We start from the raw sequence: 24,931 nt of genomic DNA on the forward strand, positions 1-24,931 counted from the left end.
TGTCCAACCCTGCTACGCGAAAGTACAATAATAACAAATATATATACACACACACATACGCGCTCGCATTGTTAGAGTTGGATTAGGACCTGGGAGAGATCAGAATTCAAATCCTCACTCGGCCATGGAGCTCACTCGGGGTGCCTTTGAGGGCCAGCCACTGCCTATCAGCCTAGACTACCTTAGAGGGTTGTGGGGACTAAAAGAAGAGGGTGAAGAGAGGCATGTACACCATCTTGAGCTCCTTGGAGAAAAGGGTGGGCTAAAAATGCAATCAATCAACGCTTCAGTGTCTTTGGAGCGTCCCACAGATTTCTCATGTTACGAGAGGGGAAGGAAAGCCGTCCTCTGTCCACACCACGCGTTATTTTATAAATGCCTCTATCATGGCCCCCATTCCCCCACACTACAACAATAATAAAGAACTCCAGTCGCTTTCCACTTCTCCTGAAGAACGAGGGGACCCCTGAGCATGTGTCGAGCGCCCTTCCCCCCGTCCTGGCCAGTGGTAGGAACGCCGCCCTCGCGGTTTTCCAGGCTTCGCGCCTTTTCATTCATTCCAGGGTTCGTTCATTCATTCCTCGCCTCCTCCGCGGGTTCGGAGGCGGCAGCAGCCAATCGCGGCCGCATTCTGGAACTCCGCCCCCGTTGCCGCGATCCCGCGTTACCCGTCCCCATGGCGACGGGTTTTGTTGCTCGGCGCTTCAGCTTTTGATGCTTCGAGTGCGCGCGCCGAGGACGAGAGCTGCTGCTGCTGCTGCTGCTGCTGCTGCTGCGGAAAGGTGATCTGGCTTCTTAAACCTTAATCCTCTTCGCTGTCTTCTTTCGGCCTAGATTTAGAGCCCTCAGTGCTTTTGCAAGCAGGCGATCCAGTGCCAAAGAGGGGCTGCGCGCTGGGATCCTAAATCCCCGCCACACGCCCCCCCAATCAGAGCTGAATGCGGCGCCGTCCAAGCCTCTCCCATCTCCCAAGCAACGGAGGGTGGTCCTGGTAGGCGGCGCCAATAAACCAAGGAACTCGCCCCCTATTTCAGAACCAATGGCGTAGCGGGGGTTGTCAGCACCCGGGGCAAGGCAAGTAATTTGCGCCCCCCAACTCGTGGATTTTAGCAGGGGGCAGAGAGCTGCGAGTGCGAGCGCGCCCCCCCAGATGTTGCGCCCGGCCCCCCCTGCACCCCCCACGCTACGCCACTGTTCAGAACTGCTGGCATTAATAGGCTGTCGTTTTTTCTTCCTTGCTCTCCTAGAAATATACTTGCCCCTTCTGTGCCCCCCTTTGTAACACAGAAGTGGTCTGCCAACAAGGCCTGGTCCTTGAAGCCAGACTGTATTAAGAATGTATGTGCAGGAAAAACTCAGCCTTGAGTCAATTTGATAGAGAAGAGGCTCCCTGGCTGAATCAGGAATTCCACTCCGATTATGCAGACCTGCTTTTTCTCTGAGAATGTGACTTACTTTTTATGCCTGTGTAAAACTAAGGTGAAGGAAGGCCTCTCTATAAACTCGGGGCTGGCAAGGGGTGGGCCACAGGTGTGTGAGGAGAGCAGGTAGAAATTATTGGTGGTTCAGAAAGGGGGCCTGGACGCCGAATATCTTGCATATGCTTTATGTAACACATACACACACACTTCTGAATAATGGCTTGTGTACTTGTACCATGGACTGAATGTTTCCGACTCTGTACAGTGGTACCTCGGGTTACATACGCTTCAGGTTACAGACTCCGCTAACCCAGAAATAGTGCTTCAGGTTAAGAACTTTGCTTCAGGATAAGAACAGAAATCGTGCTCCTGCGGTGCGGCTGCAGCAGGAGGCCCCATTAGCTAAAGTGGTGCTTCAGGTTAAGAACAGTTTCAGGTTAAGAACAGACCTCCGGAATGAATTAAGTACTTAACCTGAGGTACCACTGTACAAACATTTGCTTCTGCACTTTGAAAGTATGACACTGCTGCAAAATGCAATCACATTTGTAGGTTTTCGTTTTCATAAGCGAACCCCCTGCCGATAACAGCAAAATTGTGGTGTGATGCACGCTGTGTTGCACCCACATTTAACATTTGAAGCGTATGGTTATAGTACAGTGGTACCTCGGGTTAAGAACTTAATTCGTTCTGGAGGTCTGTTCTTAACCTGCAACTGTTCTTAACCTGAGGTACCACTTTAGCCAATGGGGCCTCCCGCTGGCACCGCACCGCCAGCGGGCAATTTCTGTTCTCATTCCTGAAGCAAAGTTCTTAACCCGAGGTACTATTTCTGGGTTAGCGGAGTCTGTAACCTGACGCGTCTGTTACCTGAGGTAGCACTGTATTAAGATTAGTCATTAGGATCTTAACATTCTCAACTGGTAACAAATATTAACATACTTATCATTAACCGAGATTGCACATTTCTTTTATATCCTCTTTTATATCTGGGGGGTTCCCCAGCGGCTGCTGTTGTTCTGACCAAGTGAAGCTGTCTTAAACACCACAAGTGGTGTAGTTAATTGAAGAAAATCCAGTTCACTTCGTCCGTCTGAATCTCCTTCTCCAGGTGCTGAACTGCCCTCTCTCCCTGAAGGCCCTTCCTGAGAAGGGAGCATGGCCAAGCTCCTGCAAGCGCCCCCCAAGTTCCTGCCCCCCGAGTGGCACATCGCCAACAAGGCCCAGTACAGCAGCGCAGAGGCCGAGAGGTGCCGCTCCGAGCGCTTGTTGGACGAGAGCCAGCGTCTGGTGGATGAAATTGAGAGGACCACCCAGAAGACCCAAAGCGATGTCAATAAGAGGATAGGTAGGTTGGGGTGGGGTTGTCTGTGGAGGAGGCTTGGTTTCTGCTGGGGAGAAGGGTCAGTTCACTGGCCTCCCTTGGGCCTCCCTACAAAAGGTGGAATCTTCTTGGGGGTCCCTATCTCCACCCCCATCGTTCAGCCCGGACACTGAGATCCAGCGCCGAGGGCCTTCTGGCGGTTCCCTCATTGCGAGAAGTGAGGTTACAGGGAACCAGACAGAGGGCCTTCTCAGTAGTGGCGCCCGCCCTGTGGAACGCCCTCCCTTCAGATGTGAAAGAAATAAGTAGCTATCTTATCTTTAAAAGACATGTGAAGGCAGCCCTGTTTAGGGAAGTTTTTAATATTTAATGCTGTATTGTTTTTAACATTCGCTTGGAAGCCGCCCAGTGTGGCTGGGGAAACTCAGCCAGATGGGCGGGGTATAAATAATAAATTATTATATCTCACCCTGAACTGACTGCTGAGTCAGGCAAAAGGCCCATAATTCCTAGCACTCTGTCTTCAGCAGTGGACAGCTGCTCATTTCACCCTTTGGAAGCCAAGGAGTATTGACTCACTGGCCTGTAGACCAGAGGGTGATCTAGTCCAGTCTGATTCCACACCTTCACCTGTAGCCATGAGGTTTAGTTGCTTATTTGTGTGGTTTTAAAAAGCAATCACAAAGCACGGGTTTTCTCTAAGTTGAGCCCAGAGGCCCCGCCACCGCCAGAGGCCTTGGTGCTGTCAGCTTCTCCCTTGGGCGTCACCTGGCTCCCTCTCTTCCCGCAGAGCAGAGGCTCGAGGAGATAAAGTTCTGGAAGCAGCAACTGGATGACAAACTCGACCAGCTTGTGAAGGAGACGGAGGTGCTGCTGTCGTTCAAGACGCGGCTGGAAAAGGCACTGGAAAATTTCAAGCAGCCGCTTTGCATCTCTCAGCAGTGCCTCCTGAACCGGTGAGGACGTGGGAATATATTGGGGGCCTTATTCTGGCCTCTCCCAAGTGGAATCATAGAACTGCAGAGATGGAAGGGAGTCAGTGGGTCATCTTCTAGTCCAACTCTCTGCACTGCAGGCCACTGGGGCATCTGGGGGGGGGGGCACTATGAGAATGGGATTCAGGACTAGATGGGCCATTGGCCTGATCCAGCAGGACTCTTCTTATGCTCTTAATGCTTAATACAACCAGTGTGGTGTAGTGGTTAAGAGCAGTGGACTTGTAATCTGGTGAACCGGGTTCGCTTCCCCGCTCCTCCACATGCAGCTGCTGGGTGGCTTTGGGCTAGTCACACTTCTCTGAAGTCTCTCAGCCCCACTCACTTCACAGAGTGTTTGTTGTGGGGGAGGAAGGGAAAGGAGATTGCTAGCTGCTTTGAGACTCCCTAGGGTAGTGATAAAGCGGGATATCAAATCCAAACTCCTCCTCTTCTTTTTCTTCTTCTGCTCCTTTCCTCTTTTTTTCTGCTCCAGGGAGAGGCGGGTTGGGATTGACCTGGTCCATGATGAGGTGGAACAGGAACTGATCAAGGAAGTCGAGGTCCTTCAGGGAGTCGTCGCTCTGCTAGAGAGGACACTGGAGCAAGCCATTGAGCAAGTCAGGTATTGGGGGGACGACACATCGGGGGGCAGGCAGAGAGTGGGGAGAAGAGAGTGGGGATTCTGGAGAGTGTGTGGGCAGGGCTGGAAAAGTGTGTGTGTATACAGCTATTCCCAGGATGTGTGGATGGGTTGCAGGTGGAACAATCTCCTTCAGTATTGTCTACTCTGCAGGTGAAAGACGGATAATAAATTTAATAACAGCAAGCAGTGATGATACTTCTGTTCCACACCTGATCACCACTGCAGCCTGGCATTGCCTTCCGCCCCCTTTCTGCCCCATTCTCCTCCCCACCCAACGGCCGATTTTCCTCTTCCAGGCTCAACCGCTCCGCCAAGTACAACCTGGAGCAGGACCTGAAGGACAAATACACCGCCTTTAACATCGACAACTATTGCTCCAACCTCAACAACAACACGCCGGACATCAGATGCGCCCAGAATGTTCTGAAGGTCGAGGAGAAGTGAGTCTCACGGCGGGTTGAGGAGGAGGGTGGCAGGTGCACAACGGGGGCAGCTGAACTCTTGTGGAGCTCGCTTCACTTCAACAATGTGTGGGGCAAGGAGAGAGTTGCCCCATGTGGGAACAGATGGGGTCGGCAGTTCTTTGGGGCAGCAATGGAGTTGGCTTCCAATAAAGGTTCTGCTGCTTTCTGCCCTCTGTTGCCCAGGTGGTATTGACCAGGTGACATAACCTCAGGCTCTTTCTACCCGCCTTCCAATTGTTGTTGCTGGCATCTGTCTGTCTCGAGACAATGGAGTGTGCCTCTGCGGGTGAAGTCAAACTGCTGTGTTAGCAGCAGCAAAGTGAACTCGCAGGGGTGCAAGGCTGGGCAGTGTGTATGGAGCTCCTGGGCTGCCCAGACGACAAGACCCCCTCTCGACCTTGCTGATGTGGTTCAAAGGGAAGCAGAGCAATGTTTGGTACCAGCTTGGCTGCAAGTTGTTGTTGGAAGGAGGCATACATATCTTAAGGACTCCGGATTTGTGTAGGGTTTTCTCCTTAGCCTTTCCCTCTCCCCAAGATTTCCCACAATCTGGTGGAATCATAATGTAACTGCAGCCTCTTTGCCCACTGCTGCCCTCTGGTAAGGGCTAGACAGGTGTGTACACCCTGACCAGCTGTGGGAATGTGTGTGTCTCCCTCCAGGAGGAAACACCTGAAATTGCAGCTCTGAAATTGCAGTGCCAGTCCCCCGCAAAATAAACAAAGTGTCTGTTGATTGCTGAGTAGATTAACACCATGCACCATCAGATTAATTCTTTTGATAAGGACAAACTAGTACCGTACCCACAAACACAGGAAAGTGCCTTATGCTGCATCAGGACCTTTTGGTCCTTTCGGTTAGTGTTGTCTACCCTGACTGGCAGCAGCAGTGCTGGCTTTCCAGGGTTTCAGACTGAGGGCATTCTAAGCCCTATGTGGAGATGCTGCCAATGGGGATTGTCCCTTGGACCTTCCATTGCAAGGCGGATGCTGTTCCATACTTCTTCCCCAAGGACAGAGGCTGACGTGGGCACCCCACACATAAACACACACACACACACACACACACACACACACACACACACAATCTCTCTCTGCCTGTTTTGAAGGAGGCACCAACTTTTATGCTTTGGAAAACCCTGAGCAGAAGACAGCTGGGATGATATTCCATCTTCAGAGGCAGAGCCACGTCAGAGTTCCACATGGATTCATCGCTCCAATTCCTTAGAGAGAAAATCTTGTTGACGTTTCAGAAACAATACTATTTATTTAGTGTTATAAGGGGAAAAAACCCTGCTCCTTTCCCCTTATGGGGTACCCAAGAGCCCGTGTAGAGTCCTTATGTAGGTCCTCAATCGGTAGGAGAAAAATAACAGAGGCCAACCAGAGAATATTGAGAAGCAAAGCAGCTAGTAAGCATGATCTTTATTAAACTGTTGCAACAGGGTGCTCACCCCACCCCCACGAAGGAGGGAGGAGGAAGCCAGAACATTGGTGTGTAAGCTCTTATATAGAAATTGCCTCCCCTGTAGCTCAGTACCACCCCCCTAAAACATCATATATACATCTACAGCAGAAAACCTGTCTGCCAGGATACCTGATAATGGTCACTGCTTGCTTTTACCTGGGCATCCTGGCCATTCTTTTGTGATGGTAAATGCTCAGTTCCTGAATCCAGGTCACAGGCTCACCCTATTCATACACAAATGTGCCCTTAAGGCAGGATTTGTGAGCACAGAGACAATGGGGAGGCTTTTCCCATTTCATTCCTTTTTGCAGAGAAACATTTGAGGTCAATTTGGGAGAGTCAAAATGGTTTCAGGACTGTTTTCCTGTACTGTTTAAGACATGTGGTTTATATATTTTTGTATGTTTTTGCCTGGTACATTTATGAACATTTATTTTATATCTTAGACCTTATAATTCTCATAACATTTAGCATCACTGGGACCACCACCCCCCCGGAACCTCTCTCCCCTTCCTGAGCCTGAAGATTTAGGGCAGGCCAGCTAGTAGTGACCCCCCACTTCCCTCCCCCTCTCTCATTCCCCCGGCAGTTCGGTGAGCCCCGAAGAATGGGAGGATTTCTCGAACACGAATGTGGAAAAGGCCGACCAACAGCGCAACAACTCCCTAGCGCTGAGGGCCCTGATCGACAGCATCCTCTCCCAGGCGGCCAGTGACTTGCGCAAGCAGATCAACACCGTCAATGTCGCCTTCCGGAACCGGCTGAAGGAGACCAAGAGCGCTAAGGCCAAACTGGAGGACCACCTGGACAAGGTAAGCACTGGACCGGCAGCAGCGAAAGCTCCATCTGGTCACCACTTAGCCTGGTGGTTCCCTAAGTGAGTAGTAGCACCCCTGGGGGGGCAGTGGAATTCCCTAGGGGGGCAATGGAGATGTCAGTGAGTATCAGACTCTGAAGAGGTGGCATCACATTACTGGATTGAGTGCATCTGTTTTCATTAAATGATATCGTTTTAATATGTGCAATTGCTACAGTTTTTCTTCTTTTACTGTGTTATTGTCTTCCATAGTGGGTTGTGTAAATCACTGTTCTGAATACAGTGGTACCTCTGGTTGCGAATGGGATACGTTCCAGAGGCCCGTTCGCAACATGAAAAGAGTGCAACCCACAGCTGCGCGTCTGTGCACACGCGGGTTGCAATCCGCCACATGTGTGTGATGTCATTTTGCGCTTCTGCACATGCGAGAGCGGCGAAACCCGGAAGTAACCCTTTCCGGTACTTCCGGGTCGCCACAGGACGTAACCTGAAAGAACATAACATGAGGTATGCTTTTCATAGGGTAGGGAGGAGTTGATGGAACAAAGGGGGCAAACCACCGGTTTCTCTTTTCCATCCCATCACCATGTTTAGGGCTTTTGTGTGGCATCGGGGTACAGTGTCACACTAGGGGAGATCAAGCAATGATTCCCCACTCAGCCATCAAGCTCACTGGGTGACCCTGAGCCACTCACTGCTTCTCAGCCTTACCTGCCCCACAGGGGTGTTGTGGGCATTTAACAGGGAAGTGGAGAACAATGTATACCACCCTTGGAGAAAAAGGTAGCGTGCAATTGCAATAAACGAATAAAATTACATAAACTACCTCTGTCAATCCTGGGGAAGGCAGCATGTCTGATGCCTATCAGGGCTCTGAACTCCCCCAAGCCAGCTTTCCACTCTTTTAAACTGCAGTGCTCAGGTTTTAGCAATGGGCTTGGTTGAGAGGCACGGCACCTCCTTTCAAGGATCAATCCACAAAGATAATCCCCATGTAGGGATGGCAAAGGGACGCAGGTGGTGCTGTGGGTTAAACCACAGAGCTTAGGACTTGCCAATCAGAAGGTTGGCGGTTCGAATCCCCGCGATGGGGTAAGCTCCTGTTGCTCGGTCCCTGCTCCTGCCAACCCAGCAGTTTGAAAGTACGTCAAAGTGCAAGTAGATAAATAGGTACCGTGCGCTGCTCTGGTTCTTCAGAAGTGGCTTAGTCATGCTGGCTACATGACTCGGAAGCTGTACGCCGGCTCCCTCGGCCAATAAAGCGAGATGAGCGCCGCAACCCCAGAGTCGGCCACGACTGGACCTAATGGTCAGGGGTCCCTTTACCTTTTAGGGATGGCAAAGAATTCCTGTAGCACCTCTGAGGCCGGCTGCAGTGTGGACCAGTGTTGGAGTTTCAGGTCCAGAGGCCATAGATTTGCTCTCCAGACACCTCACCCCAGTTGTATCCTAATGGGCTGCCTTTTATGTGAATGGGGGGGGGGAGAAGAGGAGAGGAGACTGAGAGGCGGTACAATAGCCACCTTCAAATATATGAAGGGTCAGCACATAGAGACGATGGAGCAAGCTTGCTTTCTGCTGCTTCAGAGGGGAGGACTCAGGCCAATGGATTCACACTACAAGGAAGGAGGGTCCGACTAAACATTAGGAAGAAGTTTCCAACATTAAGAGATGGTGGAGCATCTTGGAAGGTGGTGGGCTCTCCTTCCTTGGCGGTTTTCCAGCAGAGGTTGGATGGCTGTCTGTCAGGAATCTGGACTAGATATCCCTTGGGGAACCCTTCCAACTCTACAATTCTAGGATTCTATGCTCTGACATAGCTGGGGCAGCAGAGAGGGGAAGTGGCGAGTTGGTCCTCCGAGATCTTCCTGCCCTGCTCCTGACTCCGCCCTGCTTCTGCTTGAAGGTGATGGAGCAGGTCAGTGCTCAGGAGAAGAACATTGACTCCCTGAAGAAAGCCATCTTGGACAAGGAGGGGCCGGTCAAGGTGGCCCAGACCCGCCTGGAGACAAGGACCCACCGGCCCAATGTGGAGCTCTGCCGGGACAAGGCGCAATACCGGCTGATGCGGGAGGTGCACGAGATCAACCACAACATCCAGAGGCAAGTAAAACAGCTGCAGGGCCAGGCCCACCCCAGAGCTCTCCCTGGCGGGTAGCAGCACCCTCCTTGCTCCGAAGCAGCAGCCAGGAGTGGGTGGGTGGGTGCTGCCTTGCAAAGGGTGCACTTTGTGGTTCCTCAGCAGGGGGCCTTGAAGTACCCAGGCTTATACCTTTGACTGATGTTTTAATGTATTTTCCCCAGGAACTCAAAGGGCCTGATTCTAGTGGGGCGAGAGGGAGGGAGGGCCCAGTGCACCACTTCCTTACCTGCCTTCCTGGCAAACGGAGCTAAGTTATGCAAAGCAACCAAATTCACATGCATGTTCTCGTGGCTTTCCAACGTAGCTGGAAGTTGGAAAATCCAGCACGGATAAAAGAAAAGACCTTCTCAGACAGCTCATAGTTGAAACTATGGAACTCCCTTCCAAAGGAGCAAGAGTGATGGCCACAAGCCGAGATGGCTTTGAAAGAGGATTGGACAAATTAACAGAGGGACGAGAGGGCTACTGATGGCTATTAGCCACGATGGCTGTGCTCTGCCTGCAAAGTCACAGGCAACAATGCTTCTGGGTACCACTTGCTGGAAGCCACAAGAGGGGAGAGAAGGCTCTTGCACTCAGGTCCTGCTTGTGGCTTGCCTTTGGGGCATCTGGTTGACCAAGGGATGCTGGATGAGACGTCTGATCCAGCAGGTCCTTAATTTTTTATGGAACCTCCAGGTGTAGGGGCAGTCTATCTCAATTCCTAGGCTGTTAGACATATTCAGCTACTGTGAGAACAGGATGTTGGGCTACATGGGCCTTTGGCCGGAACCAGCAGGTTCTTCTCATGCGAATTTGGTTGTTTCCCATAATTCTCAAGTGGAATGTTGGGCGTAATGCTCCCATCAGTCTGTGGGCAAATGTATTCACCCGCAGGTGTCAAGATGGATAGAGAGATAATTTATTACGGTCAAAGACCAGCTCAGATGGAGAGTTCTGGTGGGGCCAGGAGCAAGGAGGGTCTGCTTGCCCTATTTAGTCCCCCTCAGAGGCCCGTGACCCTCTTTCCTTCCGCTCCTCCCTTACAGGCTGAAGGAGACCCTGGCCCAGGCCGACGCCGAGCTGAAAGGCCTGAACCGCCGCCAGCTGTCTCTGGAGGAGGAGATCCAAGTCAAAGCAAACACCATCTACATCGACGAGGTCCTCTGCATGCAGATGAGGGAGTCCATTGCCATCAACAACTTCTGACCTCGCAGCAGCGCTGGTGCAGTCTCTGCGCTCCACAGACCCCCCCACCCTACACAACCCCGAATGGACACAAAGGGGCTCAAATCGCTTTAAACTTTATATAGGACAATAAAGTAGAAGCCGAGGGTTCCTTGTAAGCCACCTCTCCCCATTGTAACACATAGAAACAGACCCTTGTTCTGGGGCAGGGTATGGTCAGTAGGACTGGCCGATATTTGGTTTTCAAAATCGTGATGTATCAGCAGCTAAATATTGGGATATGCTAACATATCACCATGCCCCAAATGTATCTCGGCTGATTCTTCCTTAGGGGAGGAAGAAGCGGTGGAGAGCCATCGCCTAGCCCTACAGACCAATCCCACAAACAAGACCGGTATAGGGGCTTGATCAGCTGAGGGGTGGCACATTCCTTGCTTTTGGGCTGGCCATGGAAGCTGCAGGACGCGGGTCCCAATCCCTGTGAGGGCTTCAAGGTGGCTCACCTCAACAACACCCTTGTCTGCCCCCCACCCCCACGAGTCTCCTCTATTCCTTTTCCATCAGAGTCAATCCCAAAGTGGCTCTTTGCACTCAGTCACGGGTGCGAATCGTAGCTCTTTTATTCTCAGTAAGGCAGAGCGGGGCTTGTGCGTTGCAAAGTGCTTTACTTTGAACCTGATCCTGCAGGGAGGCAAAAAGTCTGGGCTGGCCCAACGCCCAGTGGTGGGAGATGTGATTGCTGCTGCCCAGGGATCTTCCTGCAAGACGGATCTCTCTCTACTTCGACTCCTCTGTAAGACAAGATGAGCAAAGGAGGCTCAGTTCCACGGCAGGATTTGTTTCTTCAGGGGAGTCTGGGGGCCTTCATCAATGGCTGTGTGTGTGTGTGTGTGTGTCCGTGTGTCCTATGCCATACATAGCCAGGCTAGAAGGCAAAGCAGGACACACACAGTTGTACAACACCCCAAAAGTCTGTTGGCTGATTCCTGTCTGCCGCAGCAGCAAAGGGTGTTTGCTGAGGTTGCCTCTTCCCAAAGTGGCTCCCTAGATTGGACCACCCCTTGTTCCTGGAAGCTGCTTTGTGGACCCACTGAGTGGAGAGGGGGGTTGAAAAGGGGAGCAGATACACAAAATGGGGTCTGCAATCCCCTGTGGTCCTGGGAGGGCATCCTGAGGGTGGGGGTGGGCGCAGCATGCACTGGATCTCCCGCTTGGAGGGAGAAATGGATCAATCAATTGCCCTCCAAAAGACACTGCAAGCTTTCAAGTAGCTGCAGGGAGATGTCCACCAACAGGGGTTGGAGATGACGCTCTAGGTGTAAAAAATCCCAAACCCAGCAAAGGACAGAGGAGCTTTCTGAGGGTAAAGGCCACTCAGCGGTGGAAGGTGGCGGACATTGGAGGTTTCTCAACAGAGGTCGGATGGCCATCTGTCAAGGATTTCTACATTGCAGAAGGGTTGGGCTAGACCAGGGGTTAGCAAACTTTTTCAGCAGGGGTTGGTCCACTGTCCCTCAGACCTTGCGGGAGGCCAGACTATATATATATTTTTTTTTTGGGGGGGGGGAGAATGAATTCCTATGCCCCACTAATAACCCAGAGATGCATTTTAAATAAAAGCACACATTCTACTCATGTAAAAACACCAGGCAGGCCCCACAAATAAACCAGAGATGCATTTTAAATAAAAGGGCACATTCTACTCATGTAAAAACACGCTGATTCCCGGACTGTCCGTGGGCCGGATTTAGAAGGCAATTGGGCCGGATCCGGCCCCCCGGCCTTAGTTTGCCTACTCATGGGCTAGATGACTGTTGGCCGTCTCTTCTGTGATTCTATTCCTATTCTATTCCTTCAGTCCCCTCAGGGTTGCAGCAACAGCAGGAGGAGACCAGAAGCTCTGTCTCTGCTTATGCATCCTCCCTGGACCAGGGGAGAGGGGTCAGGGTGGATTCTGCCTGAAATAAGGCATGGCAGACTAGCAAGAGCATCAGGCGAGGACTGGAAGAGAACAGCATTCAAATCCTCACCCCACTTGACCATGAAGCTCACTTGTTGACCTTGGACCAGTCCCTGCCTTTCAGCCTAGCCTACCTCGCAGGGCTGTTATGGGCATTAAATGAGGGGGAGATCCATGTACGTACGTCACCTTGAGCGACAGATATCAACAGAATGCAATCAATGAATAAAATAAATACATACCTCCTTTCCTCAGGATCCGGGGGCTCCGTCGCAGGGACTGCAAAGAAGCTCCCCGTCGACACTTTTTCTGGAAGAAGGAGAGGAGGCGGCGGTGAAGGTCTCTCCCCCTGCAGGCTTAGATCCCCTATTCCCCTTAACAGGAGGTTTATACAGGCAGATACATGACCCAGACTGGCCAAACTTCTGTAGGAAATCTCTCCCCCGCTGTCAAGGAGGTGCCAGCGGGTGGCGCCACTGTTCACCCTGGGGGCAAGGAAGCACAGCCCCTCCCCACAAATGTTGAAACTTTCAAGCCAGGGGTGGCGAGCCTCTGGGGCCCCCCTCTGGACACTGCTGGGCTCCAACTCCCATTCGGGGTCGAGAGTTCGAGCTCCACGCTGGGCACTGCAGAGGGTTGGACTAGATGACCCTCGAGGTCCCTTCCAATTCTGTGATTCTATCAGGTGGGGAGGGCCGGTGGCCTCTTGCAAGCCCGAGAAGGAGCAACAAAAGGGGAGACCTCCTGGAGGAAGGTCCCTTTCTCTGGGGGTGCCCCTCCTGAGAACCTGGGGGTGGGATTCAGGTGGAGAGATACCCACCCCACTTGCAATCTGCAAATGCCCCCCATTTCCACCCAGCCAAAGCCTTCCTCTTCCCTCCCCGCTCCTCACCTCGTGCTTCTGCAGGGTGGGCCTGGGCAGGAGGATGTTGCACTGGGAGCAGGTGGCCAGTTGGTCATAGGCTGTGGCGGCCTCTTCCTCGTCCCCCAGGGCCTGGGGCAGGGTGGAGGTGAAGGCCGGCCGGCTGGAGGACTTCTTGGGCCGAGAGGGCTTCATCGAGGGTCTCCCCAGGGAAGACAGCTCCTTCTCCTTTATCTTGGGCCGGACGTCCTTCTCGGCCGCCGGGCTCGGGGTGGGGGGCGGAGTGGCTGGGGTCAGGGGGCTCGAGGCGGACGGAGGGGAGGTGGGCTCTGTGGGTGATCGGGTGCTGAGGGCCCCCAGGAGCTGAGAGAGGGGGCTGCACTCATTCTGCGGAGGAGAAAAAGGGAGGCTGGAGCTGGGCAGAGTCAGGACAAGGGAGGGGCTGACTCAGCCGCACAACCCCCCCTCCCCAAATGAAGAAGCTGGCTGGAGTCCCACACATGGGGGCAAAAGGCTTGGGGTGGGTCTTTGCTGTGCAGACAGCCTCCCCACACCCCAAGCTGGGTGACTTTCAGGTGGGAAGGAGCCAACCCCCCCCCCAACTTTACCCTAGCAGGGAGGGGGATCTTTAATCATGGGGAGGGGGTCACAACCCAGTAGGCAAAATGGGCTGGGGAATATCAGGCTGAATGTGGCCCTCCTGAGCCCTTTAACCGGCCCCTGGGAGTCTCTGCAGACCACAGCCGTCTTCTGTGCCCTCAAAGCCTTGGGGTGGCTGGAATGGGCCCTTGCACCGTGATGTTGGTGCGTGTGTTGTGGCTCATTTGTGTGGTGTACAAGCCACTGACTCCCTCCCCCCCATTACATACTACTAGACAAAGCTTCCTATCCACTGCTCCACCCACTTTTGCATTTGGCCATGCCCACTTTTGCCTCTGGCCCCACCCACCACTGGCACACAGCCCCCCAGGAAAGCTGCCTGAGAGGGAATGTATCCCATTGACCTCCCCATCCCTGGGTCCAAGGGTTTGGCTGGTGAGATTCCAGTGACTTGGCAGGTGTCACAAATTGCCACCCTGTTGCAGTCCCTTCACTCGGCCACCTGTCCTGGAGAGCCTCCTCTGCCTCCTCTCCTGGGCCCCAGTCAAAGCCACCATGGTGGTGAGATGGAGCCAGGAAGCTTACCAGGTGCTGGAGGTACTTCTCGTCGGGGAACCAGCTGTTGCACTGCTGGCACAGATTGGCCTTGGGCCCTGTAGCAGGGAGAGAAAGGGTTACTGGCAGCAAGCGGACCAAGTCAGTGTCCTAGATTGGTTGGGCGTAGAGGAATGGTGGGAAGTGTGATGGCCTGGGACTCAGACTCGGAACCAGAGGAGACTCAGTCTGCCTCAGGCATCACCTGAACCACGTCTGGGGCCTGATCCTGAAGAGTCCCAGTCTGCACAGGTTCCCCTGCAACAAACACCAGCTGGGCCGAGTCAGAGGCCTGAGGCTGCCCTGCTCCAGATGTGGGGATTACCTCGTTGCCTTCAGCTGGGCCATCACTTACAGCTGCTCCACTACCAGTTTGGTCAGGTGAGGCTGAGGCGGCCTCTGGGCCTAGTAACCCACCGACGTCTCCCGAGCTGCAGAGACTCAGGTCTGAGAGAAGGAGAGACCTGAGTACTTGCAGGAGGAGTGCCCGCCTTTGGGCAAAACAGGGATGTGAGTTGCCGGGGGATCAGGACCGGCCGCTACCCTAACAAAGATAAAAGGCTGTCGAACCCTGCTCCAGGTATGCCAGATCCTGCCTGAGATCCTGTACCTGTCCTTGCCTGTTTTTCTGCCTCATGTGCTGCCTTGGCCCTGTCAGACTGAATCCTAGTGGAACCTTTGGATTCTAGACCCGTCCTGGACTTTCATGGGTTACCCCCGGGCCCAGCACAGGAGGAACCAGCTGGGGAACCCCCAGGGGAAGAAGGCTCAGAGGGGATGGTGGGACCAGAGAGAAACAATTGGGAAGAGGAGGTGTCGGAAGCTGAAGAGGTAACAGGACTTAGTGAGCAAAGAGAAGTCCAGAATCAGAGGCAGAAGCTGAAGCAGAAGAGGAGGGAGGCCAAGAGGCAGAGAGGAGTCCAGCTGGTGAAGAGTCACAGGTGTCTCTCCCTCCTGCTGCGACAAAGCTCCCCTGGTCTCACAGAACCAAGAGAGGCATGAAAAGGACAGAGGAGAGGTTGGTTGGCTGCATGCAGGCACAGTCTCAGTTCTCCCCAGGGTCAGCAGCTATACCACCCTTTGCTGGGACAAAGGAGATGAGGGAGCAGGCAGTGATGGCCACCAACCTGGTTGGCTTTGAAACAAAATTAAACAAATGCATGGAGGAGAAGCCTATGGATGGCTACTAGCCATGGTGGCTATGCTCTGCCTCCCTGGTCAGAGGCAGTGATGCATCTGAATAATATCAACTGCTGGAAGCCACAGGAGGAGAAAGGGCTCTTGTGCTTGGATCCTGCTTGCGGGTGCCCCCCCAGTGGGCATCTGCTTGGCCCCTGTGAGCAGTGTTCCCCAACCTTGGGCCTCCAGCTGTTTTTGGACTACAACTCCCATCATCCCTCGCTAGCAAGACCAGTGGTCAAGGATGATGGGAATTGTAGTCCAAAAACAGCTGGAGGCCCAAGGTTGGGGAACACTGCCTGTGAGAAGAGGATGCTGGACTGGATGGGCTATGGGCCTGATCCAGCCTAGGCTCTTCTCGCATCTTTATCTGGAGGGCAGTGTGTTGGCCTTCCCTAGGGGTTAATGTGGGGCATGTTCAGAGCCCCAGAATGGGTGATGGCTTTGGAGACATCGACACCATGCAAGATTGGAGGGGTCAAGGAAAAGTATAGGCAGGGCAAGAGCCTGTCATAGACACCAAAGAAGTATTGCAATTGTGCATTTTACAAAAATAAACCACATTACAGTGAATGCAATTAAGGTCCAGCTCCCGAGTCGCTGCCTTGTGTCTTGTGACTCTCATTAACCACATGCATGACTACAGAGGTGTAGAGTCGGGTCTGAGAGGAGAAAGTGAAGTGTGTGGGAAGCAGAGCAGATAAGTGTGAACTGAAGCCTTTTATCAAGGACACCTAGCAGGAGGATTAACTGCTGGGGAAGCCAGCTGGGGGAATGGAAGAGGCTGGAGCATTTCCTGCCAGGAGACATCCAGGAGAATAAAAGGACAACTTTGGACTCCAGTAACAACCAAACCGTTTTTCTTGCACTTAAAGGACTGCACCCTCTTGTGAAGGACTTTGTATTGAGGCCTTGTATTAGACTGGTGGCCTGTTTGCTCATCTAAACGCTACCTTTGAAGTAAAAACTCATTGCCCTCCATCTCTGTGAGACGGGGTAACTTCAACATTGGGGTCCATGGGGGGGGGGAAACCACTGTGCTGCAGAAGAGCCCTGCGGTATCAGGCCCGTGGCCCACCGAGAGCAGCATCCTGTTCTCACTGGCCAACCAATGCCCATTATGGGAAACTGAGCTCAGCAGTGACCCTCTGCCCTTCTGTGGTTTTCCAGCGACTGGTATCCATTGCTGCCTCAAACTGTGGAAGCAGAGTGTTGCCCTTGTGGCTAGTAAGCCCTTGAGAGCCCTCTCCTCCTCTGAGAACTTGTCTAGTCCTCTTTTAAAGCCTCCCATGTTGGTGGCCATCACTGCCTCCTGAGGCAGGGAGTTCCACAGTTGAACGACACACTGCTTTCTTTTCTCTGTACCGAGTCCACAGAGTTTCACCGCTCGCCACATTAAAAAAAGGACTTGGGCAAACTCACCAGGGCCAGTGAGCACCTTGTTTTCCCGGCAGGTGCGGCTGTGGTCTTCCAGGGCTTTGTACATGATGTACTTGCCGCAATCCCAGCACGGGGTGGTCCGGCTGCCGCAGGCCTTGAGGTGGCTCTGCAGCTGGCGGAAGGGCACCTCCAGCTCGCAGAAGTGGCACTGGGCCAGGCGCTCGGGGCAGTCTTCAGCCTGCAGGGGGAGGAGAGACCGGGGTTCGTCTTGGGGAAAGGGGGCTGGGGGGTGATGCTCTAGGTGGTCACATGGTTCTCTCCCCCCCCACCACTCATTTAATCCCCACAACCACCCTGTGAGGTAGGCTAGGCTGAGAGGGAGTGACCGGCCCACAGAGCTTCACATGGCGGAGTGAGGATTGGTACCCTCCAAGGTGCTGGTCCTCATTTAACCCCCACAGCAACCCGGTGAGGGAGTGACTGATTCCTCAAGGCCACACACCCAGTGAGCCTTCATGGCCAAGTTTGGGGGGGGTGCAGTTTTGAACCCTGGTCTCTCCCAAGTCCTAGCCCGACACTCTAACCACTACACCAGTGTTTCCCAACCGGTGTTCCGCGGCACACTAGTGTGCCGTGAGACGTTGGCTGGTGTGCCGTGGGAGGGAGGCGGGCGAGTCGGGCGGTGAGAGGCGGCGGCGGCGAGGATCCGCGTCGAGCCGGGGGCGGCTCCGCGGTGGTGGTGCCGAGGTTTCTCTCTCCATTCTCCCCTCACACACACACAGAGGAAATAACACAGGATCAGCTGACAGGATCCAGCCAATGGGGCGGCGGCGGGGCAGCGCGTGCAAAAGGGAGGAGCGCAAGACAGCGGATGAGGAGGAGGCCGGCATGTCCGGGCAGCAGCAGCAACAACAGCAGCAGCAACTCCCGCCGCCTCCCCCGCCGCCGCCGGCCACCTCGGCCCCGCCGCCGCCCCCTCCTCCGCCCGCTATCGCCGCCACCACCACAACAGCCGCCGCCGCCTCTGCTGCCGCCATCCCTCAGTCCCTCGCTTTGCTGCCTCCTCCCCCCCCCCACCCCCAAAGCTTGGAGGTTCCCCGGCAAGGGGGAGGGGAAAAAATTGAAAACTTTCACTTTCGTGCGTCCCTCCCGGCGTGACGCTGCGCGCTGACGCCACGGGGCTGTAATGGTGGTGTGCCGCAAGATTTTTTTCATCAAACAAGTGTGCCTTTGCCCAAAAAAGGTTGGGAAACACTGCACTACACCACACTGTCTGAATGAGGAGACACAACCTTGGGAGCACATCTCCCACCACGTCAGCTCTTCAGGGAGCCAGTGTTGGTTGCTCCCTGTCAGGCACCCCCAGAGACCACCCCAGCCCCAAACTCTTTGTCTCTGTCAGGGTGAAAAGAAGCACGTCCAGGGATCTGGGGTGGGCAAGGATGGGAGGGGGTGTTGCTGTTCAGGCCCCTCTAACCAAACTGAGCCCGAGGGCTGCTGTTATCCCAGGGTCAGAATGGAAGCAGGCTCCTGACTCTCTCAACCTAAGTCCCAGGGGCTGGATCCAGCCCATTCGCCTTCTTAATCTGGCCCACGGACCAGAATCAGTGTGTTTTTACATGAGCAGAATGTGTGCTTTTATTAAAAATGCATCTCTGGGTTATTTGTGGGGCCTAGGAATTTGTTCATATTTCCCCCCTAAAATATAGTCCGGCCCCCCACAAGGTCTGAGGGACGGTGGACCGGCCCAGGGCTGAAAAAGGTTGCTGACCCCTGCTCTCAGCAAATGCCCCCACATCCTCCTGGCAAGGCCAGTTGGCCCCCTCCTTACCTCATGGCGCTCCAGTAAGAATTGCTGCATTGCCTGGTGGCAGCGCTTGCATCTGACCTGGAAGTGGGAAGAAGAGGAGGAGGAGGTGAGGAAGGGCATTGGCAGTGCCACAAGAAGGCCCCAAGGTAGCAGGAGGGAAACCACGCCCCACTCCACCCCAAGGAACAGAGGAAGGTGCCTGATCAGCCCCTCTTCTGGAGCACCGACTATCCCACTTGGTGATGATACAGCAGCAGCGGAGGGCCTTTCTGCTTGCAGAAAGATGCTCTACCACAGACCCACAAGGGCCTCCCCCACCCCCAGGGACTGGCTTTGAGAGCCCCTTGTTCTAACCCAAGGCTGGAGGGGCTGCTCTGAGGGGCATCTACAAGGCTCTAAAGATGTCAACGAGGTGAGGGCAAGAGGGCGATGGCAGAGAAAAGCAAATATGGAAGCAGAATGTTTGGGTCCGGATTCTGCAAGGACTTCTGCCTGAGCCTGTCTTAAAGCCACGTCTCCCTCACAGTGGAACACAGAGAGAGCTGTTTCCACTGCCTTTTCCATCGCGTTGCCATACATCCGGGTTTTCCCTGACAAAATCCCCCCCGATGCCATTTTTACACCCAAAACCCCAGGACATGTCAGGTGGGTGGGTTTTGACCAGAAATGCTGTTTTTTGTCTCCTTAACCAGGTTGTGACAACTTTGTGAATCCCGTATTGTAGACAGAACAACCCATATCGGATCAGATCAGAATTAGTTCTGGCTGGTGGGGACGCAATTGCTGGTCCATAATAAACAGTCTTGAGTAGACTTCTACCCTAACCACAACGCAAAGGCTTGATTTTTCTTCCCCACAAGTCAGCTCCCTTCCAGGTACTGAAGCAAAAGGCTGGGGGGCAGAATCTGGCCAGGCCCCTTGGCTTTCACGCTCTGTCTTTGCCAGGTCACAGGGCCTTACAAAAGCACCCAGGGCTGGGGAAGATAGTGTTTGTCCACCATGATTCCTCTGATGTGAACCCTAATCCCCAGCCCACCTCGCAGGCTCCTCTGTCCTGCAACTTGAGCACCCGCTGCCTGGGCAGTTGTGATTCCTGCATCGCAGGCGGTTCGACTAGATAACCCCCCGGGGATCCCTTCCAACTCTTCAGTTCTATTATTCTATGGGCCTTCATCCTCCATGCCCTACCTGTTCGTGGGCTGTAGCAAGGTGTTCCGCCATGTCCTTCAGCACCACCGGCTCCTCACACTTGGGGCAGATGGTCAGGAAGCGCAAGCAGTGGGCCTCATGGAGGGAGAAGTTGGCAGCCACCACGTCCCGCTTGCTGGGCGAGAGAAGAGGAGCCCACGGGCCACAAGGGGCAAGTCAGCACTGCTGGAAGCCCAGCTCCCACCACCCTTGAACTGTGCCACCTGGTCTTCATAAGAACAACCATATAAGAATTGGTGCCTGAGTTGGGTTTTGTTTTTCCTCCTCCCTCCTTGTCCCTTTTTCCTTGTGTACTATGTCTTCTTAGACTGCAAGGCTACAGGGGCAGGGACTGTTTTGTATGTAAGCCACTCTGCTGCAAATGCTCTGTTAAAACCAGGAACGGGTGTGTGTGTGTGTGATTTTTCCTTAATAGCTCTAAGCAAATAAATAAGCTTGGTCCTTTCACCAAGGACTCAGTTCTGCCTGCGAAGTCCTCAACAGAATTGTGAGAGGCTGGGAATTCGCCAAGAGGGTCACTGCCCGGCAGGGACTGACCCCAAACTGAGGAGGGAAGGGAACTCTAAACGTTGCATCTGGCTCTTGCTGTAATTCTATACAAATTAATTTCCATATATTTGTAGCAGAACGAAGGATAGTAACAAATGCCAAACAAAACAAGCAGAAAGGGATACCTACTGTAGAAGAAAACAGACGAGAACAAGTTTCCGTACCAAAACCAAACGTCATGAATTAATATTGGAAGGTTCCAAGCAACACAACTGGAGTTCACCCAACAATTATATTGATCCAATTCCTTTTATGTTAAACGACAGATATGATTTTCTCCATGAGCTACAAAATCCGAGAGGCCCCCTTCATGCAAAACAACCGGGCCCTCTACGTTTCTTCTTAACGCGGGGCGGAAACCCTACTGGATTGCGCCCCAGTCCCATTTATGGAGAGGGGGGTTCCCACTGTAGCCCAGCCAGCCTGTTTGCAGGGAGGGAGATTCGACAGACAGACAGGTACTGAATGATAGACAGGGCTGCATCCCCTACCAGTTCCCGCAGACGCGTGTCTCCACCTCCATCTCCCGTCTCTGCCCAGCGCCCTCTTTCACTTTCATTTCTGCAAAATCTGTCCTGGGTGGAAACGAAAGTTAGTCGCTGGGTGCAACGTCAACAGCCGGGCCATAGAGAAAGCCGACCGGCCAGCCAGCTGACCAGCCAGCAGCAGCACCCCTGGGTGGTGCTCCTTAGGGCATCCATCTCTCCTGCCCCACGCCGGCGGGGCTCCCCCTTTTCGCTGAGAGCGGAGCCCCGACGGCGCTTCTCGGAGCAGGGCGCGATCCAGGAGAGGCCGGACCGGTGTACCCGAGGCGGCCACCAGAGGGCAGCAGAAGAGCACATGAAGCTTGCTACCCTATACAGCGTGAGACCAGTGGGTCAATCTGCGTCGGTATTGCCTACACTGACCGGCAGCGGCGCTCCAAGGTTACAGCCACGGTTCTCTCCCAGTTCTACCTGCAGGTGCCGCTGGAAGGGATTGAACCTGGGACCTTCTGCATGCAAAGCAGCTATTCTGCCACTGAGCTATGACCCTTCCCATAGCTCATTTTGCCTAACTCATCATGGTCCATTAAAACCTGTCCGTGGGGTGGGGGGTCTCAGGCTCACACTCAGAGCCGCTGAGAAGCACCTGGTCTGGGACTGCAGGTCTTCGAATAAGGGAGCTTCCCCATACCCCATACCTGCTACCTGAGCTGCTTTTAACTAGAGATGCCATTAGGACTTCAGCCAGGGGGTTTCTGTCTGCCAAGCCATCAGACTCCATTGTGCCACAAAATTTGAAGTTTTAAATTGTAGGCTCCTTGTGGGCAGAGGACCTGTCCAGTGCTGCACTGGAAAGTACCATTCTCATGGAGGGCATCCTCCTTCTACTCCTCCTCCTCCCCACCACAATGGAACCATAGAATTGTAGAATCGGAAGGGACCCCAAGGGCCATCTAGGCACGTTTAGGGAAGTTTTTAATGTTTGATGCTTTGTGGGTTAAACCACAGAGCCTAGGACTTGCCGATCAGAAGGTCGGTGGTTCGAATCCCCGCAACGGGGTGAGGTCCCGTTGCTCGGTCCCTGCTCCTGCCAACCTAGCAGTTCGAAAGCACGTCAAAGTGGAAGTAGATAAATAGGTACCACTCTGGCGGGAAGGTAAGCGGCGTTTCTGTATGCTGCTCTGGTTTGCCAGAAGCGGCTTAGTCATGCTGGCCACATGACCCGGAAGCTGTACACCGGCTCCCTTGGCCAATAAAGCGAGATGAGCGCCGCAACTCCAGAGTCAGCCACGACTGGACCTAATGGTCAGGGGTCCCTTTACTTTTTACTAATGTTCTGTTGGGAGCCTCCCAGGGTGAATGGGGAAACCCAGCCAGATGGGTGGGTTTTAAATAAATTATTATTATTATTATTATTATTATTATTATTATTATTATCATCATCATCATTATTATTATTATTAATATTAAGTACAACCCCTGCAACACAGGAAGAAGGACACGGTCTCCTGCGGACGAGCAATTCATACATATTACGGCAGGGAAGGAGATTGCTGTGGGCTTGTGTGGGGGCAGGGGGAGCAAAGGTGGAAGGATGCCAGGTTGAGACCTCTGTGGGGGATCCCGTACCTTTAAGAGCAGTATAGAAACAGGGAGGGCTCTGCCTAGGGGCCCTGCTTCTGCCCCCCACAGCTCTGGGGGCTTGGCGGGGCCAAGGGGATTGCCTTCACCACGTCCTGATCTGGAGGGGCCTGTCAGCTCTGGCGCCACTGTGATCATGGGCGTCTGTCTCTGGAGGCCGAGAGAAAAACATTGGCTCTGGCCAGTTGGGGTGCCTGGACCATCCCCAAGGGAGCAGAGGGAGCTGTGCAACCCCATCACCCCACCCTCTCTGGGCATGTAACAATGGCTCTTGTTCAGCCAGCCAATTGTGGTGAGGGCTGACCACGCTCCCTGCATCCCCTGGGGCAGCATCCCCAAGTGGGGCTTCCTAGTGAGCCTCAGTTCCCAAAAGGGGGCTCAAGTCTGCTTTGGGGTTGGAGAAACTCCACACCCGCTAATCTCCATCAGGTGGGGACTAAGAACCCAAGGGGAGCCTGCTGGATCAGGCATGTAGAACCCATCTAGTCCAGCACCCTGTTCTCACAGTAGCCAACCAGATGGTTCAGTAGGAAGCCAGCAAGCGGCATCTGAGCACAAGAGCCCTCTCCTCTCCTGTGGCTTCCACAGCAACTGGTATTCAGAAGCCTTGCTGCCCCCGACTGTGGAGACAGAGCACAGCCACTGTGGCTAGTAGCCATCAATAGCCCTCTCCTCGAATTTTCCTAATCCTCTCTTTTTTTAAGGCATCCAAATTGGTGGCCATCGGACTTCCGGGTTAGCGCCATCGGCAATGGCGGAGTTCCTCTGACCAGGAGGAACCCGCTCCGTGAAAATCGGGTCTTGCCGCGGCGGCGAAGGCGAAGACCTTTTAAAAATCCCAGGCGGAGGAAGCCTGGGAATGTGGGATTCGGCTGACACCAGGAGCGCCTCCCCTACTCGCAGGGAAACCCCTTTTCAGGGATCCGAAGCGACGTGGGGTGAGCGGCGCGGTGCTTTGAATCGACTGCTACTTTTACGGAGTGAAGCCGCACAGCCGTTGCCGGAGAGCGCTGACTTTTTCCTGTGGACAATTGGATTCTAAACAAGTACCCGTGAGTAAAACAGAAAATTGGATTAAGAAACATTTTCATTTGGCACCGAAGCGGGAAGGTTCTAAACAGGAAGTCCGCCTTCCGCTTTTTGTAAATAGACTGAAGCAAAAATTTGCAAGCTAAAGTCTGGAAAGTCGCATATAAAGGACTAAATTTCCTTCAGTTATAACCATCAAAACCCCTTTTGGAAGCATGAGAAAAGGGGGGAATTTTGATTGTTCAAGCCTGCAGGAGAGAGAGTAAAGAAAGATAAATTTCCACCGTCTCAAACCTGGGAACGGGGTGCCAGAGACAGAAATTTTTGGGGAAGTTCATTGACTGTGAATGGAATGTTTTTTTGACAGATAGTTAAAAAAAGAGAAACAAACTGATTCCAATGTTGCCTTTTGCAATCAAAAGATACAAAATATATGAAAAATGAAAGTAATCTTCTTTTGTTGGACCTGTGTACAAAAGATGGATACAAATAGAAATTGTCTCCTCTAGAGGGAGCTTGTTAAATTGTTGCTGGAGTCGATCTGGGGATTTTACAGCTGCAAGATTAGGATCGTGAGACTAGACTCTGGCCTTGAATAAAAATGTGTTTAGAAGAAGTTTTGGTGCTTGCTTTTTGCAAGACAAGCGCTTTGTTGGAGCAGATGCATGAGAAGATGGATTTGATGACTGTTGGAGTCAAACACTTTGGACAAACTGCGAATACCCATATAGAAACCATCCAGGAACCAACTCAGGAACTTGTTTTGACAGGGCAAGTGCAGAAGATAATGGAGGAGGTTGCTGTTGAACCTCAAGTAACACAAATGGAGAGACCCGAGGCCCTGCAGGAGCATAAGCCGCTGTTCTTGAAGATTGAATCTGGAGTGGGCCAGGGGGGGTCTGGAGTTGTGGGGGCTTTTAATTTTGGAGAGTCTTTGAAACATGCTTTTAAATACTTTTTGGACTACACTGCTGAGTGTGGGGAATGGGACTGTGGGGAATGGGCTGATCTGCTGAGGGGAGATGGAGATATCTTTGGGTCGGAGTCTCCCCGAGTCCTATTCCTAAGTGAGAAAGGAAAGAAACTAAGAAAAAGATCAACAGAAGACAAGGTAAAGTGCAGGTATAAACAAGAAGAAGATCTGCAGAAGGGGCATGGAAGAGACTTAAGAGCCTCGGACACAAGAGCACCAGGTTGATGGACCAGATGG

General features: G+C 53.2%; 2 protein-coding genes across 6 annotated transcripts; one reads left to right on the forward strand and one right to left on the reverse strand.

Annotated features, from left to right (window-relative positions):
• Positions 1 to 668: 668 nt before the first annotated feature.
• On the forward strand, positions 669 to 10,581 carry TEKT1 (tektin 1). Of its 2 annotated transcripts, none has more exons than XM_083479352.1 (8): positions 669 to 782; positions 2,533 to 2,769; positions 3,536 to 3,701; positions 4,216 to 4,344; positions 4,662 to 4,805; positions 6,886 to 7,108; positions 9,020 to 9,216; positions 10,285 to 10,581. In XM_083479352.1, exons 2-8 carry the CDS (start codon positions 2,580 to 2,582, stop codon positions 10,442 to 10,444), a joined length of 1,209 nt encoding a protein of 402 aa, XP_083335478.1. In that variant the 5' UTR covers positions 669 to 782; positions 2,533 to 2,579; the 3' UTR covers positions 10,445 to 10,581. The 2 variants fall into 2 exon arrangements, with proteins under 2 accessions (XP_083335478.1, XP_083335479.1); XM_083479353.1 differs by having other exon boundaries at positions 697 to 782; positions 2,560 to 2,769.
• Positions 10,582 to 11,068: 487 nt separating this feature from the next.
• XAF1 (XIAP associated factor 1) lies at positions 11,069 to 22,914 on the reverse strand. Of its 4 annotated transcripts, none has more exons than XM_083479407.1 (9): positions 22,681 to 22,914; positions 21,058 to 21,136; positions 19,997 to 20,132; positions 18,830 to 18,886; positions 17,041 to 17,236; positions 14,431 to 14,498; positions 13,276 to 13,632; positions 12,626 to 12,692; positions 11,069 to 11,214 (listed from the first exon to the last, which is right to left on the reverse strand). In XM_083479407.1, exons 2-9 carry the CDS (start codon positions 21,123 to 21,125, stop codon positions 11,201 to 11,203), a joined length of 963 nt encoding a protein of 320 aa, XP_083335533.1. In that variant the 5' UTR covers positions 21,126 to 21,136; positions 22,681 to 22,914; the 3' UTR covers positions 11,069 to 11,200. The 4 variants fall into 4 exon arrangements, with proteins under 4 accessions (XP_083335533.1, XP_083335531.1, XP_083335532.1 ...); XM_083479405.1 differs by having other exon boundaries at positions 21,058 to 21,141; positions 22,681 to 22,913; XM_083479406.1 differs by lacking the exon at positions 22,681 to 22,914 and adding an exon at positions 21,324 to 21,374 and having other exon boundaries at positions 21,058 to 21,272.
• Positions 22,915 to 24,931: the final 2,017 nt, after the last annotated feature.

This window comes from Podarcis liolepis, assembly GCF_965112155.1.
Source record: "Podarcis liolepis genome assembly, chromosome: 16".
NCBI lineage: Eukaryota > Metazoa > Chordata > Lepidosauria > Squamata > Lacertidae > Podarcis > Podarcis liolepis.

Excerpts from the sequence above, each read along its gene's own strand:
- TEKT1 (XM_083479352.1), top strand. The coding sequence starts at position 2,580 with ATGGCCAAGCTCCTGCAAGCGCCCCCCAAGTTCCTGCCCCCCGAGTGG. Across the intron at positions 2,770-3,535 it reads CGATGTCAATAAGAGGATAG|AGCAGAGGCTCGAGGAGATA; the intron begins GTAGGTTGGGGT and ends CTCTTCCCGCAG. Across the intron at positions 4,345-4,661 it reads CAAGCCATTGAGCAAGTCAG|GCTCAACCGCTCCGCCAAGT; the intron begins GTATTGGGGGGA and ends TTCCTCTTCCAG.
- XAF1 (XM_083479407.1), bottom strand. The coding sequence starts at position 21,125 with ATGAAAGTGAAAGAGGGCGCTGGGCAGAGACGGGAGATGGAGGTGGAG. Across the intron at positions 20,133-21,057 it reads ACACGCGTCTGCGGGAACTG|CAAGCGGGACGTGGTGGCTG; the intron begins GTAGGGGATGCA and ends TCTCTCGCCCAG. Across the intron at positions 17,237-18,829 it reads TCTTACTGGAGCGCCATGAG|GCTGAAGACTGCCCCGAGCG; the intron begins GTAAGGAGGGGG and ends CTCCCCCTGCAG.